Source organism: Anabas testudineus, chromosome 11 (genome assembly GCF_900324465.2).
Source record: "Anabas testudineus chromosome 11, fAnaTes1.2, whole genome shotgun sequence".
NCBI classification, from domain to species: Eukaryota; Metazoa; Chordata; class Actinopteri; order Anabantiformes; family Anabantidae; genus Anabas; species Anabas testudineus.
The window spans coordinates 6,966,875-6,984,826 of NC_046620.1; the positions used below are offsets into that span (position 1 = coordinate 6,966,875).

Below are 17,952 nucleotides of genomic sequence, written 5' to 3' on the forward strand. Positions count from 1 at the left end.
AAATCTATAACACCTCTGAAGGTCTCCAGTTTCTTTATGTTGTGAATTATAACATGAAAATGCAGGAACTCAAGATGATCACGTGCATCATTTGTATTTGGGTAATCGAATTATACAGACTTCACACAGAGGCTCAGTGTTTAGCTTAATTTATTTAGATAAGTGAAGGCTTTCATTTCGACAATCTGTGTACTTGTACTGCCTCACACCAGTCTCACAGTAATGAACTGGTGCCACATTCGCTCTGCACACTCACACCACTCTATAGCCCGGCTTGGTAGCAGAAGGGGCTTTTCCTTTGCCCTAATTGGCTACATAATCTGGGACACCAGGACAGGAGTTAAGCCCTCTGAGGAGGAGAAGGAGAAAGCTTGTGCTTTGAATGGGGGATGGGTCACAATTTATTTTCACAAATTTGAAATGCACTTGGTTTTGATGTACATTCCTTCGTACATTCCTAATTCAAGTGCTCTCCTCTACGGTACCGGCTGGCATCATTTAGTTTTCCTTCTGTTGTTTTCATTCAGGTCATACAGGATGAACAATCAGGTCAAATGGGCTCTCTTACTCCATCTTCCTCCGCTGTCTTGTCTCATTCCTTGTTCTCTCTGGTCCCTTAATGTGCAGCGTGTCTACTACCAGGCAAGCAGTTGGACACAACAGAACGAAACCTACCATCTCAGTTTACAGGTTCTTTTCTCTGGCCAAGTGTCACACTGGCAGTTGGAGGAAAGAGTATATGCAATATGTATTACAGGAAATCATCTGAACTACCATCTTAAAGAGATAGTTCGTACAATTATTTGCTTTCTTGCCCAGAATTACATGAGACAATACTACTGTCAGATCTGTATAACTGTGTAGATGGTTCAGCAGAAATAAGTCTGGAGAAGGTTAATGAAGCATTGCAAGACTGGAAATAAGAAAACATGTCATCTGGTTCTGTCCAAAGATAAGAGAATCAGCACAGAATAAAAAATGAAAAGGAAAATAACAGTTTACATTTGCCAGGCAACCAGCTGCCCAACATGCTGCTTGTCAGGCCCAAGTGCTACACGTTGTTTCTACCCTTTGTTTTTTTGTACACATTAAAGAAACAAAATAACACATGGATGAAACAGGATTTTGTTGCATTTGGACAGAGCCACGCTCTCTGTCATTATGCTAAGCTAAGTGCTTATAGGGGTTTTGATCTTTTCATGTAAGTCTCTGCAAGAAAGCAAACAAGCATTTCCCCCCACAAATAACCGAACTGCCTATTTAAAGATGCAGAGTTATGTTTTGGATATGTTGTATATTTACAGTTGTGGGACAATTGCTTAACTTAGAGCTGGATAAACTCAAATAATCAGCTACTTAAAATGTTCCTGCTGGAAAGAAAACACACTACACTAATTCTCAGCACCGTCTCAATCAGTAAATACAACAGAACTGAGTTCCACTTAACTCTGATCGTCTGATTTTGTGAGCTGTGAGTGTCAATATCCATTGATTGTTGTCTCTCTTTGCTGCAAACTCATGATTCAACAACAGACTAATCAAACTGAAGTTTTAAAAGTACAATTATAAAAATTTCAACTTTCTTGACTTTTAGAAATTGCTCCATGATGACTCATTGCAGATGTAGAAATCTGCTTGTTAATTAGTCATTTCTGACGTAGCTGTGACTCATCTCATTGCATCTGAGCAATTTTTATGGCCAAAATGGTCTTTGAGGAATTTAGTTTGGAACTTTTGATCAGGAGAGGTTCAGCATTTACTGTTTTAGGAAATTGCTGTTTTCCAATGTCCTGACTGATTTTAGCAATCTGGAAATTAGAGTACAAGGTGGGCATGAGCGGACAAGGAGGCTGTTTTTTTAGACTTTAGTATTCATCATTTTATTTAAATCAACTTATGCTACATATTTGTTTGTGTCACTGTAACTGTAGAGATATGCATCTAGAGTTGTGTGCCTTAACTGAACATTAGGATTCCTGTAAGTAAACTGAGTTTAATGGTTGTTCTTGCAGTTTCAAGCTTGATTTAAAGAAATGTGAAGCCAATCAAATGTAGGTAACAGTGTGTGTGTATGTGTGGCCTCAGACATTTATCGTGGCCAAAGAAAACAACTATTAGTCAAGCAAGGGGATTTCTGACTTCCTGGTAACTTTCCACAAACAGCACCTGATCATGTGCTTAAAAGAATCCAACATTATCTAATTGAAGCTAGATGTCAGTGTGTTGATGGCAGACGGACACGAACAGGAAACTGAATTTACTCATGAAATGAACATATTAAAAAAGCACAGATCTGAAGTTTTCAGCACATCCTCACAGTAGATATACAATTTCCCAGAACCCTCATCATCCAATAGTTTAAAGTACACGGTGAGGGAGATCGATCTGGACCAGCAGAGGGAGACTTTGTCCATTAATGGTTTGACTGAAACTCTTACAGGGTTTAATTCCATACACTGTGTGTTGTGGAGTTTATTTCCAACAGTGTGCCGTGTGCTTTATTTATTTTTATCGTTATTTCATTCCTTGCTGCAGTGAACCACTAATCGTATCATCTCAGTCTTTGATGATATCGGATCAGTTGTTTCTCCCTCATCAACAATAATCAGTCGTACTTTAATTCAGCGACCCGCATCGTCCGTGCCGAGTCTCGCGCTTCCTCTTCGGCCACTTCGTCGCACATTCTCTCCCCGTCTGGTCTCGCGGTGACACGAGCGGCACGCACGCGCTCGTCGGCGGCGCTCGCGCTCCACCGCTCATACGTTTCTGCCGAGCGAAGCACAGAGGCGGAGAGGGGAGCGCGAGAGAGGTGTCTCGTGCGAGATTCTAGGTGACACGAGGCGACATTAAAACCGAGTTAGTCGCGAGGTGTTTTTTTTAAAAAAAAAAAAAACAACAACAGATTTACACAAGAAAAAGAAAAAGAAAAAGAGAAGAGGTGAAATAAAAGACAGAGAGAGAAAGAAAGAAAGAAAGAAAGAGAGAAAGAGGAGGAGGAAGGAGGAGGAATCATCAAAACGCAACACGTATCCGGTGGGATCCCAGTCCGGAGAGAGAGAGAGAGAGAGAGAGAGAGAGAGAGAGAGAGACAGAGAGAGAGAGAGAGAGAGAGAGGGGGAGAGAGAGAGACAGAGAGAGAGAGAGAGAGACAGAGAGAGAGAGAGACAGAGAGAGAGAGAGACAGAGAGAGAGACAGAGAGAGAGACAGAGAGAGAGAGACGCGGCAGGAGCCGGAGCGAAGGGTGCGAGGACAGAGAGGGAACGAGAAGAAGAAGAGGAGGAGGACGAAGAAGAAGAAGAAGAAGAGGAGGACGAGGACGAGGACGTTTGACATTTCTCTGCTTCCTACACGTTTTAATCCGCTCTGAGGAATTATGAGGAACGTTTGGATAATTTTGACCCTCGGGCTGACCGCCTTCCTCTCCGGGGAAAGGGTGAGTTAAAGTTAAAGGAAACTTAAAGCGAAGTAGAGAGACGGACAGAGAGACAGACAGACAGAGACAGACAGACAGACAGACAGAGACAGACTGTGTCCACGTACCGAGCGATAAACTGTCGACACAGTTGGAAGTTTGTCCTCTGTGTGTGTCTGTCAGTGTTGGGAGTAGTTACCTAAATCAGGTTGAATGTGGGGCCGCGGCTGCTGCACGGATTTCTTTAAATAGCTCAGTAAACGGTGTTTAGAGCCGTAGTGGAGACTAGGAGCAGCTCGAAAAGAGCCCTCACAGCTCCTCATGCTCTCATCTTTGTGTCTGAGATGTTGCGCCTTCATTTCTTTGTACGTGGAGCTGCTTTAAAGTTTATTCCACATGCATGAACCTGTGACTTAAAGCTAAGAAGCAACATAATTACCAGAAGCGACACAGTTTGATGGATGCTTTAGAAATGTCACATCAAATCGGAGTATTATAGACTTTATCAACTCTAACAAGACTGGTTTGATCAACCAGCGGACTCCAGGGGAGCACGCAGCCGCTGCACGGCCCCTGCAGCCGGGTCACAGGGATCTGTGGTGTCCGTGCAGGTCCACGATCACAGAGACGCATCCATCGCTGACAACATGTCCTCAGTGATGCAGCCTCTCCGCTTGCTACACAGATGAATCGGTGAATGGTTTGCATTGCAGTCAATGGATCTATATATGCGAATCGATTCGCTATCGGTGCTTCCTCCTCATTATCGACAGATTCAAAGCCTCCTTGTCTGCATCATTCTGCGATGACAGGTTTTGGCACCTTCATGTGCAGCCAGTCATTATTGCTCCCTCCTGTTGTTTCTCTGTGGGTTGTGACTTGTCTCTTGGAACAGTGCCTCCTCCTCTGTTAGGGCCCCGTGTCCAATTAGCTGATTCAGACACTGTTGTTTTAATGACTCATTGTTTTGCAGAGGTCGTGCTCAGAGTACAATTTCACATGTTATCTATTATTATTCCTACACCAGGACTGTGTAGAGTACGAAACTGGCATCAATACTGTCCTACTCTAGCAGAAATTACAACTTCAACAATACATGCAGAGTTGAACCAACCTTCTCTGACACTGTTAAAAGTTTATGGTAGTATTTGAGAAACACATGGTGAATTGCATTACACTGTCTGGTGCAGTCCTTTTGTATTTTGGCCAATTATAAGTGGCTCTTTTGTAGAACTATGGCTGCATGAGTATGACTTTACAAAGGCAAACCACACACACACACACACACACACACACACACACACACACACACACACACACACACACACACACACACACTTTAACCAGATCAATATCTTCCTTTGCTTTATCAGTGTCCCCTGAAGGCCTCAGTGGAACTTGACGTGTAGCATTGATTTTCAGTATTGGCATTGGTGTTGACAAGTGGTTGATAACCCGCTTTAGGCACGTCTGTGTGTGTTTTTAATTACCCCATCACTTCACTTGGATACACTATCATACTGTGACTTTTAAACTTTTCAACTTGCAGATAAAACAAACTGCTCTTGGCTTCTGTAAACTAGCTATTTCAGCACTTAGCGCCGATTTACTTTTCTGTCACCAGCAAGCCTATAAGATCAAATATAATGTTTGCACTGTTGTCTAGATACCATTTATGCTCTTTTCCTACATGTTCTGTTTTGTTTTTTGTGCCTGGTTTCCAGGTTACTTAATGAGTAATGCTTTTATAGTAGTGCAACATGTGAGGTCCCTGCACATGTTGAAGCCTCAAGTTAAAGGAAAATACTGTTTTGTAGAAGGCAAAGCACAGTGGAGCCATGCGGCTGTGTTGTTATCCCGTCTCTTATTAGATGAGGTAAACACAGTGAACGTGGAACTGTAACAATCTCCTCTGTTTTTTGCTCTTCTTTCATACTGGTTTGGTCACGTTTTCCACTCCTCTCTCACCAACGTTTGTGAATGACGAGACAAGAGTTTGCCTGGGCCAAGCCAGGCTGTATGTGCTTGGCCCACTCTGCTGTGTTTTGGTGCATGCCACTCACCAGATGCTGCGGTCTGTAATTTGTGTCATGTTTTGGTGGGAAGCGTGGGTGTTGTTCACCTCACTTTGCATCTGTGATTTACAAGGGGATTCTGAGTTCAGTTTCGTGCTCTAGAAGACGGCTGGATTTGGTATAAGATAAGATATTCAGATCTTTATTTGTCCTGTTGCAACAGTACAAGTACGCAGCAAAGTGCCAAAAGTAGGAAAGATGTTAGATAAATAATTGCACTTGATTGCAGCAGATGGATCCCAAATGTACAGTGTTAGTAGTGTTCATTGTAGAGTCTGACTGGGTGGCTCAGTCTGTCACTGAAGCTGCTCCAGGGTAGACAGGGTGTCCTGCAGGGGGTGAGACTCATGGTCCAGCATAGATGATAGTTTACCCAGGACTCTTCTCTCCCCCACCTCCCTTACTGAGTCCAGAGGACAGAGGAGGACTTTTTGATTACCATGTCCAGCTTCTTCCTCTCCCACTCCCTGGTGTTGCTGCTCCAGCAGACCACACCGACTTTCAAGGCCAGTCGAGAAAAACTGGAATGTGGTGAATGATCGAGACAGAGAGAAATGGGAGTATGGAGGGGTGTCTGTGTCTGAGTTAAGGGGATTTTAAAGCAACAACAACTAGAAGATTTCACATGTTTACATTTTTCTGAGGGGTATTTTTTCTCTGGACTGATTCCATTCATGAGGATGACACAGAGTGAAAGCTGCCTTAGTCCTTCCTCAATAGGGGAAGTCAGGGTGGGCTGCTATCATAGACTTTCCTCAAATAGTGAAAAAGAAAAGACACACTAAGCCTGAAAATACCTTATATTATTTCAAGAGTAAAAAGGCCAAAGCACCAAATACAAGACTTCAACTTGAGGCCTTATAACGACTTTTTAAGCGACGTGGGAATGTGCAGGCTACGTATTGTAAGAGATGTATTATCTTGGTCCCACAGCTCCATTGAGGTTTCATCTTTAGGCTTGAATGCTAGTTTTGTATCTGCTGATTTTGGTGGTAATGAAATGGACAGCATCGACACACACGCACTGACCTTTCTCTCAACTTCAGGGTGTGTAGTACATCTTTCCAGGCACATCTAAACACATCATTTACTACTACATTAAACAAGAATAAATAACTTGCACTAGTATACTACACTGTCATTTCTTTTGAGTAGATTGATATGAAGGTCATATGAATCCTAAAAGCATGCAGATTTCCACTGCTCTCAGTGTTTTTGAACTTGTCCTGACGTTCTCTCTAAGACTACTGAGCTGAATGTGGCGCTTTGCGTGTTTGTGGCACAGCACAAGGCTGTCATCGGCTGAATAAGGTGTGTGTGTGTATGTGTATTAAAACATTTCTGTCTATTCTCCAGCAATAAAAGCAGTATGCTTCCTCCAGAGCACTTAATTTCCAATTTACTTGGTGATGAATAAGTAAAATGTGGTGGGTGGACAAAAGATTTACCCTCCATCTATCCTCCTTTATTCAAGAAGAGAAACTGGAGAAGGGCAACTCGAAATAATATGCAAGGATGAAAATTAACAATTGAAGAGCGTGTAAAAAGTTATGATATAAAGGGGTGAAAGGATATAGAGCAACATCGAAGCAAAGCCCAGATGCCGTATTTGTATGCAGCTTCTCCTGCTGTATATTTAATGAAGGTCTTTTATTTTTTAACACAGAATTCCTCCCCTGCATGCAACTGCTTGTGTTTTGTCTGTCAGTGAAAAAGGCATTTCTTTCTTCTTGTTTTTTCTGATAAATCCACCCCTGACAAACATGGGAACACTGAGTTTCTTACTCTGCAGAGAAACCTACCTCCTTGCTAGTGTTCGACCCTTCAGGGGGTGCATTCACTTGGTCCCTGTCTGCCAAGCATTATGCAATCACTAATGGACTCCACAGAAGGCAGGAGGCAGAGACTGCTGGACCACTGAAAGCACAGCAGCAGCTACCACCATCCTTTTTCACTGAATCCATCTGTGTCCACGCATGAACTCTTGTTTTGTCACCACACAAGCGCACACACGGAAGATAAACACACATTTGCACACATGGTCTCCTGCGCCTCCTTCGTTGTTTATTGCTATCTCTATGTATAAAGCCCCCCTCTGCTTGCCAGATATCTCTTCCAGCATGGTCAAGATACTGTCTGTCATTGCCACAGTGTCTCAGATCAGGCTGAGAGCGGTGGCATTATATTTCCTCTCAGACAGCTGGGAGAAACGAGGGAACAGTAATGCATATTTGTTTTCCCACACTAAATGCACCCCCTTTTCTTCTTCCTCGTCTTCTAAGATCTGCTTGCATTGAATTTGCTAACATCTGCAGGACGTATGTGTTGAGAGAACAAACTGCCGCCCCCCCACTTCACTCTCTTGTTGACGAGTTGGAAGAAGCTCTTACATTGGCAGCGATTTATGCATGAAGACTCACAGTCAGGCTCTGATTATGCACGTGTTTGTTTATCCGTTCCTCTTTATGCCCCTGTTGTTGTGTGTGTGTGTGTGCATGAGTTTATGCCACATGTTTGAAATACACTGTCATTGCAGCTACTGACGCATAGGGAAAACACATTAGGGTGATGCAGCTACAGTATCAGCAGCAACAGCAGCACTGGTTTATGTTGGGCCACAGCCACCTTCACTCGAAGACTTATCAAAGGCTGCTACAGGAGACAAAAAAACCTTTTGCATGTGGCAATCTGGATGACAATATTTAGACACAGTCGACCTGGAACATTACTCTTGCTCTTTCTTCCTCTGTTCTCACCTCTTTCTTCCCTTTTTTCTTCTATTTAATTAGCTTAGCAAATGGAAACTTCCTTGGCAGGGCTGTGGTGAAGGGGATTGTGGTTGTGACAAAGAGAAATGGGGAAAACCCTGTGTCGGTACGTCTGTTTTCTTCCTTTCTTTCTCTCTTTTTTTTTTTTTTTCATTACTGCCTGCTGCTTTCAACTTTGAGTAAGTAGGAGGAAACGAAGAGTGAGATGAAGGAAAAAGACTGGATGAAGAGTGTGAACCCTGGCTCCCTTTTGGCGTTCTGGTTTTCCCATGCTTGGCGGGATGCTTTGCTGTGTGAGGTGTGAAAAGTGTGTATCTTAGCAGGGGGTGAAATGACAAAGACAGACCTATGAAGTAAACAGAGTATGACAAGGAGTATGAGGAGAGACTACTGGGGCGGACTGTGTGTAAGAACATAAGGAATGTGTTTTATACTTTTAAGAGTCCAATTACAATAAGAAATACTTTGTGCTTTTACATTTTTCGTGCATTTTATAAAGATGATCTAATCATTTTGAGTAAATGTAGCATGCTGTTATCAAACTACTTTTGTGTTTGCTTTCTGGATATTGTTACAGTACAATCTACATACTAAAATGAGAATAATATTTACATGTGTCCCCTTTACTCATTAAGACATGCGGTACAAATGATCAAGAGGAGTAAATATATTTAGCAAATAGTGGTTATAGAATGGATATGAGATCTGTAAAACTTATTTAATACTCCAGTCAATTGGGTTCTTGCTTTTTTTTATCAAAGTCATATCATAAAAGTCAGACTCAGATTGGATAAAGATGTTCCTACCTTTCTGACATTGGAATTCAGTTCTGTAAATTTTCAAAACTCACAGAGATTTCATCTTCCTTTTCACATTATAGTTTTTGTCACTCTTCATAGAAAAATGTAACTTTGCAAATGTCTGTAGAAAAGATATTCTGAAATTGTGTGACAATTTCCCAATCTCAGTGAACAGCACATCCAATGATGGAGGCAAAAATGTTTTATCCAAGAGCAAAGAACCAAGTGAAAGCTCAGTATTTTACTGACTACAAGCTATAGAAATGCTATGTCAGGCAATTTAGTGTTCAGAGAAGACAAAGTGCGTAGCAATCATCATGAGAATTGTAGTTGTATGGCATCATGTCAGATTCTGTGACTCTGAAATTCTGACAATTTCATCTATTATTGCAACCAAGACACACAGTATATCTCCTGTTTGAAGCTGTATTTTTATTATCATTAGCATAAAGTGTGGTCAGACCAGGGTTTGTGGGTCTGCCTGTTAAAGGGTGAAGTGAAACTGTCACAAACAGCTGGTTGACTGTTCTGCTGAATAAGACATCATAAGTCATCTGAGGTTCATTTCTTCCCATCTGCATGCCGTCCAGACGATGGCAGGTATTTCAAGCCATGACGTCAGCCACTTTTTCCGTCTAACTCCCATGATTGCTGTGGAAAACAGCACGGCACATTTAACACATCTGTGCTCACTCGTATTTACGAGCACACTCGTCCCTGTAAGGCGCCAAATTGATATCTGCACTGGCGTTCCACCACGCAGAAAAAATGCACTTGTAATGTCTGGCGTTTCCATTATTTCCTGCATCTTGAGCCAAAACAGCGCTGAAGGAACTAAAGCATGTAAATCATGATTTTTATGCAGGGTGTATCACCAAACGCAAATTATACTCTACGCAGTCACTTAATTTAGAGCTGTTTTCGTGAGAAAACTCAGAGATTCCAGAGGGTATTTGTGAAAGCTGAGCTAGAGAGGGGAATTCATTAGTGAACTCCCTACATAGCAGATAACACTTTTCGCTCTAAATGCAGGCTGGTGTGTAAACTCATTTTGGTGAAACACAGTGCCTTTAAAGGACCCAATTTATGTTTTCATGAATATTCATTACTGAGATCTGAAACAAAAACAGGAAGTTGATGTGTTTCCTTTCCTTTCTCCGTATGGGTAGCCTTAGTAGACTCTTGAGTATTTCCTGCATTTAATAATTTCCTTCAGCACATAACCTGTAATTTTAAAAGTAAGTAATTTTTTCCATGCATAGAAACATTTGCATTTCTCTCCAACAGTTCATTTTCTCACAAAAATAAACATTTGAATCTTCAGTAGTGTTTTCATATCCTAGGTTTTAATCTCCATTTAATTTCAAAGGCGGTGATTACTGACTTTGCTGAGGTTTGCTTCATTTCCTTGTTTTGATTTGGAGGAGCCATGATGTCAAGACCCCAGATCTGAATCCAGATGTTCCTGTGTGCTGTTGTGGGAGATATCCGATGTTCAATGTCTAAACCATGACCACAGCCTCAGACCAGTCCAGACAGTGACTCACACAGTAATACTGAATGAGCTAACAGTGGTGGAAAATGGGGCAAATATACTGTAGGGACACAGCTGGGCTCATACCAAGTTTTAAGCTAAATTAAGTGAAACAAAACAGTCTCTTTTCTTTTCCTTTTCAATTAGATTTACAGCAAAAAAAAATTAAAATAAATGAATAAAAAAGTATGAACATAACTCCTCCATAAACATTAAGCCTTAATGTTGTTTCTACTCCTTTACTCAGTTCTGGTGCAGGGGACTTTCTTATTTACATATTTAAACTGTAAAGTTCAGAACCATCTTGTTTGGCTTCGCCTGCTTTGTTCTACAATGTCACTAGTGTTCACTACGGTGTCAGAGAGCAACAACTTGGACAAGACTGGAGTTTGTGCACATATGAGCTCACTGATTGTTGTGGACACGATGCGCTGCGGAGGAGCTTGCACCTGCTGTTGTGTTTCTACATGCTCATTAGTGCTGCGGCTTATAGAAAGCAGTTAAAATCCTATTTCTCAAAGCCAAAAGTGATGTGTCCAATCCTGATGTTGATACCATCAAATGCAATTTTGTGAAAAAGAGACAAAATGATCAATTAATGATAAACTTTCCATTAAAGTCTTCTTTAAGAAAACGAGTGTACTTGTACTGATCAACCACAATGTTATGCATAACTCCAGCAGATACTCATCGTGAAATTACATTTTGATATTTTCAGATACCAAGTTTGGCGTTCACATTTAACTATGCCCAAGTGTTATCATGACACACAGTCTCTCTGCCACGGTTGTTAACATGATCACAGGCACTAATGTGGCTATCCTACCAGGCGAGTTAATCTTTACTAATGCATTCTGTAACCAGCCATCTGTGTTCTCAACACTGACTGTAAAACCTTTCAGCAGAGCGCTGCATTGCATTCAGCACCCCAGCAGTTAGTCCTCCATTACGCCGAGGGATTGGGTTTATTATTCAGCTGAGAGAGGCTTTAGACCAGAGAAACCATGTCAGATGGAATCCATTTTCATTTTAAATGCAAATACCGCTGACACGCTTATTGCCGGAGTTCTCCTTTCGGGTCGACCACACAGACCTCTTGATGGGTGGAAAATTTCAGACAGAGATCTCTAAACAAACAGTGGCTGCCAGTCACACTGTGTCATGTCCGTAGTTAGGTACACGGTTAACCCTCTGACCTCTTGACTGGAAATCTATTTTTGTTTTGTTTTGTTTTGTTTTTATTGTGTTTAGGTTTCAGGCTTTTCTGAATTTCCTGAAATCCAATACTTCCACTAATTCTAATACTGCCACACCTTTTAAGTTTAATATTAAAATATCAACTTAAAGCCTGAACATGCTAAATACCAGCTATTCCGTTGTCCTCAGTCACGTTCTGCGTCACTCTTTTTGGGTTTCTGTCTCTTTGTCTTTCATCCTTCCTCTTGAACTTTCTCTGTCTTAGTTTACCCCCACCCCCCAGAAATAAGCCCTTTTAACAGTGTCATCAGCCAAGGTCAACGCTTCACTTATAATCCGTATCGTTTCCATGCTATAGTTAAACAGGTTTTCATGGTATAATGTAGGCAGGCAGGCAGAGTGCAAAGGGTGATTACTTCCATGATGATAATTTGTTTAATCAAGTGATTGAACAGCTCAGTGGAATGGCTGCATCGCTGCTCCCCTTCGACCCAGCAGGATATTCTTTCTGCCCGGGCAGCCTCTTGACTTCCTAACACGGTCTCTACAGGGTTTTTGGATTCATCACTAAGAACTGTGTATATTAAGAGGAAGTGGGATCTTCAAAAGGTTTAACTTCCATTGGCTCATAATACTTTGGTTAACTTAAGTGAGTGTCTCCTGTTACTGGTATGTATCTATGGTACTGTAGACAAGTAAGCAATTAAGTATTTCAGCAATGATTCTTCATTTTCTCAATATGATAATGAGTTTTTGACCACTAATAATGCTATAGAGTGATGTTTTATGAGCGTGTAACAAGGACAATATCGTTAGAGTAGCTCATAATAAAATTTGTTTTCCAGCTTTTTTGTGAGGAAGGAAATTGAAAATGTTTGTTAAATGTGGCGGTACAAGAGAGCTTTTCCATTTCAACAAAATAAATTTGTGTTTTTATCAGCTGATGTGAAGTTTCTGTTGAATCTTACCAAAGTTAAAGGTGATCCTCGCTGATTTTACACTTTAAAATAAATTTCAGTGAGTGTTGGAAAATCTCGCCTTGGACTTACAGTAGAAAGCCTGTGTTAGAGAAAGAGACATGAGTGCTCACCAGACATGAAAAGTCTGCCAAACAATGCCTTTGAGTTGCATTATGAAAATTGTACAGTGTGCATCTAATGAACTCCACTGACCTTGACATGTGTTTGACAGAAACACATTTGCTGCGTCAACACACAGCTCTGAAGAGTCTATTGAAGATGCCTTTTTGAAGATGATTGTTTGCTCTTACTGCCTCTGCTTTAGTTTAGTGTGGTAGCATAGCACTCTGTTATGTGTGACTTTATGACCACAAGAGCCTTTATGACAGGTTTTCTTAGACCTGCAGTGCAAAAGCTGCAAGAAACTTCTGGTGCCTGGTGGGTTTTTGATAGATGGTCCTCTTTAGTGTGGGATGTACCACTGCAAGCTCTCTCAGCATATCTCTCTGTTTTTACTTAAGAGATTAGTCTAAACTTTTTGCATTCACATGCTCGTATTGTGTCGGAACCTTTTAGAAAAGCAATACTGCAGACTTCAAAAACCACACATACTTGCAGTGTTACAGCACAGGGAAAGAAAAGGGAAAGGCCGTGTAGTGAGCAAGGGAGCAGAGGTTTGGCAGACGCATTAAAAACCATTTTTAGCTGCAGGAGTTTTGTTAGTGATCTCTGTCCTGCATCCAAAGGAGAGATAGCATAAAAAATAGTCTCTTCTGTGAAAGATCAGCCTCTTGCTAATTGTGTGTTCTCTCAGTTAAAAGTGCATTTTCTGTCTTGATAAATTGGCATGCTTTCAAAGTCCCAGCTTATTCTTCCACACAGTCATTAAAGATTGAAAATGTAGCCTAGCTGTGGCAGAAGCACTGGACCTATTTTAGTTGCCAGAATTCAATTATTTACATGGGATGGAACATGAATAAGAATTTCACTCCATTATTTCCAAATATAAGCCAGATGCCACAACACTTTAAAAAACAGACACATAATATCCCCATGAAAGCCAGACAAGACTGTTTGGTTGCAACATTAGGTATGCACCCCTCATTCTTACATGTGGAAAAGTGTGGTCTTGCTTTAATTCAACAGAATTTAAAACGTGGCACTCAACAGTCTTTCCAGTTAAGGGCTTATCAAAGCTAAAGTGCAACATGTAATACATCCTGGAGGATGTCGTCCAGGATGACGTGAGTTGTTTACTCATATTTCTGAGCTTACTGTGTTATTTGGTTGATAAGAGAAGAATGCATCTCGCATCGAGCAGCTGGTGTTTTTCCCCCCTCTTTGTTGTACAGCAGTTTGTTACGATGAGAACAGGAACTGAGTGGAGGATGGAGCCGTAGTGTTAGAGTCAAACATCACTCACATATGCAGAGAGACACACGGATGTACATCACAGTGGCCTCGTCTTCGCGGAATTGGTTTTTGACCCCTAAGACAGACAAAAATTAAAAAACAAAATCTTTATTTCACACTGCCGAAACATTAGCTCTCTCTATTTAACAAAATGAAGTGCTAGCGTTTTGCCTAAATCTCTCTAGAGCATATGGAGCAATCTTTAACTGGTCAGAAGTGGAGTTGCTGTTGTAAAATATGTTCATTTGAAATTTAAAAATTAAAAGCATCAACTGAGCAATTATTTGATTTATCTGCTAATTATTTTCTATCTAGCTAATTATTGTTCAGTCTTGAAATTGTTGAAAAAAAAAAAGGTTTTGGTGACAATTTAGCATATTTTTGCCAATTCATTGGCAATTATCTCTGTATCTCAACTTATCAATTAATCAACCAAACATTTCTTCTGTACTTGAAGGCTGTGCCTGCTCTGATGTTGACAGCATTAAGACAGCATTAAGAGACAGTGTCCTGGCATTTGCACTACACTGCTCAAAGATCTAAAGTACTCACGAGCCTCAGCAGGCTAATCTTCAGCATGTGCTAATTAGACCTCAAGTGACTCTCAAACACTATTAATCCATACAGGATACAGTGGGACAGTGGCAAAGTGGACTTGTGTTTCTTGTTTCCTACTTCGTGCCTGAAGCATGAAGTTCTTCAAAGCAAGATAGAGCTGTCGTAGATTATATTGCTTAAGCAAATCCCGTCATGCTTTAGAGTTTATAGATGCACATTATTAGTGTAATAGTCAGTATTTAGCTCATAAGTTCTTTGTTGGTGGGCCAACAGTACATCAAACAAAGTGCTGGAATAAAACCCGTACCTCAGTTAAAATGCTAAGAAAACATTACAGTACCATTGAAGAACTCTTTTGTCAGTGTTTGGATATATTTTAGCCTAGGCATTAAAAAAAACCTGTGTGGTTGTGGGCCCTACGCTGAGTCTGGCATACAGCTCAGCTCCTGCACCCATAATTAGACAGTGTCATTAATGTGCAATTACATGAGTCATGCTTAGCCCACATTTGGTCTAGTTACTGTTCATACTGGAGGCAAACGAAAGACAACTTTGCTATGATTTCCATCTTATCCATCTTTGGTGAGACATGTCCTGCCATAGAAACTCTCTTCTCTTCTCTTCTCTTCTCTTCTGTTCTGTTCTGTTCTCTTCTCTTCTGTTCTCTTCTCTTCTCTTCTCTTCTCTTCTCTTCTCTTCTCTTCTCTTCTCTTCTCTTCTCTTCTCTTCTCTTCTCTTCTCTTCTCCTCTCTTAATTTTTAACACCTCAGACATTTGTAAAAAAGAACAGGTGTAGAGATAATAAGTCACTTCAAAGTGAACTGAGTGAACTTTTGACTTTTAATAGTAGCTATAAATAACATTTTTGTGATGATGTGCCACTAACTCACTCGTCAGCATTTGACACCACATTCTTCTCCTGGTTTGAATAAAGAGAGATAACAGTGTCTTTGAACTGGCATTTTTTTTAAAGGCTTAACATCTAAGCATGAAGCTAATAAAGACCTGCACATCTACATCTGCAGCACTCATCTGACATTATCATGTGACATGGTGGCCTGATGGACTGGATTAGAGCCAAAAGATAAAACCCACTTCAAACATAACAGTATACTGATGGCATGAATTCTCAGTGGATCATTAAAGCAATAATACACACATTGCTTTGGCTTTGTTGTGGTGGAGTTATGAACCAGTTGATCTATGACCTGCTGCACACTTATGTAACACTGTATGCAACAGTATGTTACTTTTTGGTTATAGGATAGGCTATAATTGTATTTATAATGAAATCATTTTCAGATTGTAGTTTTGTGGTTACTAATCCTAAAAAAAAAAGCTATTTAAGATTATGTATGCGTCATTCTGCACGGTTAATTTGAACAGTGTGTGTTTTTGAATACAAACACATGGTGACCCAGACTCACAGGCTAGCCGACTATTAATAACACCCTGTGCATACTGTACTGTAGGTGATGGCACTTCAGACTCGCACAGGGAACTGCTAACTCTCACTCCGTCACCCCATATCTGCTGTTTCTCAGTCTCTGAAAAGTTTACACCTCAGTTTTATTATTTTGTGGACATGAGCTGTGATGTACGAGATTTTTATATCAACAAGCATGAAGCTTTCAGCAGTGAGTGAGGACAAAAAAGCCGGCAGACATAGGAGAACTAGCAAAAATTAATAAGAACAAACATGACGGCTAAATCATCTGAACAGATGACCTTAACATAATACAGTCACATAATACTGCTTAACTGTAAAACTCCTGGTTAGACAAAATGTAATGTTTATCATACATTAAAAGGAAAATAGATATGATCCATTTTAAGATTTTAATTAAGCCTAGTTGCAGCAGCATGGCAAAAATTCAACATGTCTAACTTACGGACGTTCCTCAAATCTGACTACAGGTTGACTGAGGGAATGATTCAGTGAGAGTCATCTCAATAATAAACCCACGCACAAACACCAGTACACATACAAACATGGTCACTGCTCATCAGGATTAGCCCCAGATAATGGGATCAGAGATCACCACCTGCCGCCTTCTCATCTTTAGCATGCCTCTGTTTCTTCTGTTTATCCATTCCTTAGATTGTTAGTGTCCCCTTCGTCTCTTTCTGACAGTGATGATGTGTGTGGCTACTATCATTAACCTTTCTTTACCACCTTTGTTTCCTTCCTGTCTTTAATGGCTAACACACTATCCCCCACGAGAAGTGATAACCTAAACCTGGAACAAGAGTTTATCCTAGACTATTACCTTTTTTATTTTTAGTTTTTGCAATTTTCCCAATCCTCCCCTTTCTTCTTGTCTTATGCTTCTCTGCTACATCACTCCCATCATCCCATCGCGGGTTGCTATTAACACACCGTTGTTCTGTGGCCCTGCTGACTCCCCTGAGTCTAAATCCTCTTAAGGAAAAGGCTTGGATGGGAATTCAATCGCTGCACCACACGGATTGAACCAGATCAGCCGACAAAGCAGCGAAATCGTTCTCCTCCCTCTTCCCCCACGCTTGCATGCCTCTGCCCCATCTGCCCCTCTCTCCTCTTTTGCTTTCATTTCAGGTGATAAAGGCCTATTTGTCAGAGCTGGCAGCAGGGAGAGACTGGCATCCTGGATGGAGAAATGTGGTACATCATCACTTTTTTCTGCATAGCTTATAAGTGCAAAACTGGCCATACGTATTAGGAGGGATGTGGCATATTTAATTTTGTAACTACTGTCAGCCCGAACTAGTGTCAGTATGTTGTCAGCTGGACCTTTAGAGGATGATGTACAGCAGAAGCAAGTTGTACCGAATGTGCCCGACTTAGCAGCAACCACATATTCTCCTAAAAGTAAAAAAAAAAAGCACTGCAGCTGTTTTAATAACTAAACATATGTGCTGATGCAATCTCCAGCCTTTGACTGGGTCAATTAGGCCAGGCACCAGCCTAGTTGACCCAGAGAGCACTGGCTGAAGTATACAAGAGAACTGTATATGAAGCCAGATCAAGATGGCAGATTAACCTCAGTCTTAAACTTGTGTGTGTGTGTTGTGTTGTGGTGAGCATGGCATGTCTGCAATGTATGATAACGTATTATGCTGTTCAACCCAGAATTTGTCCTCCTCCTTCTTCTTAGATCTACTCTTTATATCTTTTTATAATTTATTTGGTAAGGAGGACACGGGGAAAACTTTGACCCCTACAGTCCTCGAGAGAGCTTTCATGTTGTAGTGT

The 17,952-nt window shown here is 41.0% G+C and overlaps 1 protein-coding gene across 1 annotated transcript in view; it reads left to right on the forward strand.

The window, feature by feature from the left end:
* The first annotated feature begins 3,178 nt into the window (after positions 1-3,178).
* The window catches only part of sdc2 (syndecan 2), a 34,621-nt gene continuing 19,847 nt past the window's right edge, over positions 3,179-17,952 (forward strand). Inside the window, exon 1 of the mRNA XM_026349512.1 lies at positions 3,179-3,434. Coding sequence (XP_026205297.1) covers positions 3,375-3,434 — 60 coding nt within the window. The 5' untranslated portion in view covers positions 3,179-3,374. The remainder of the gene's footprint in view (positions 3,435-17,952) is intronic.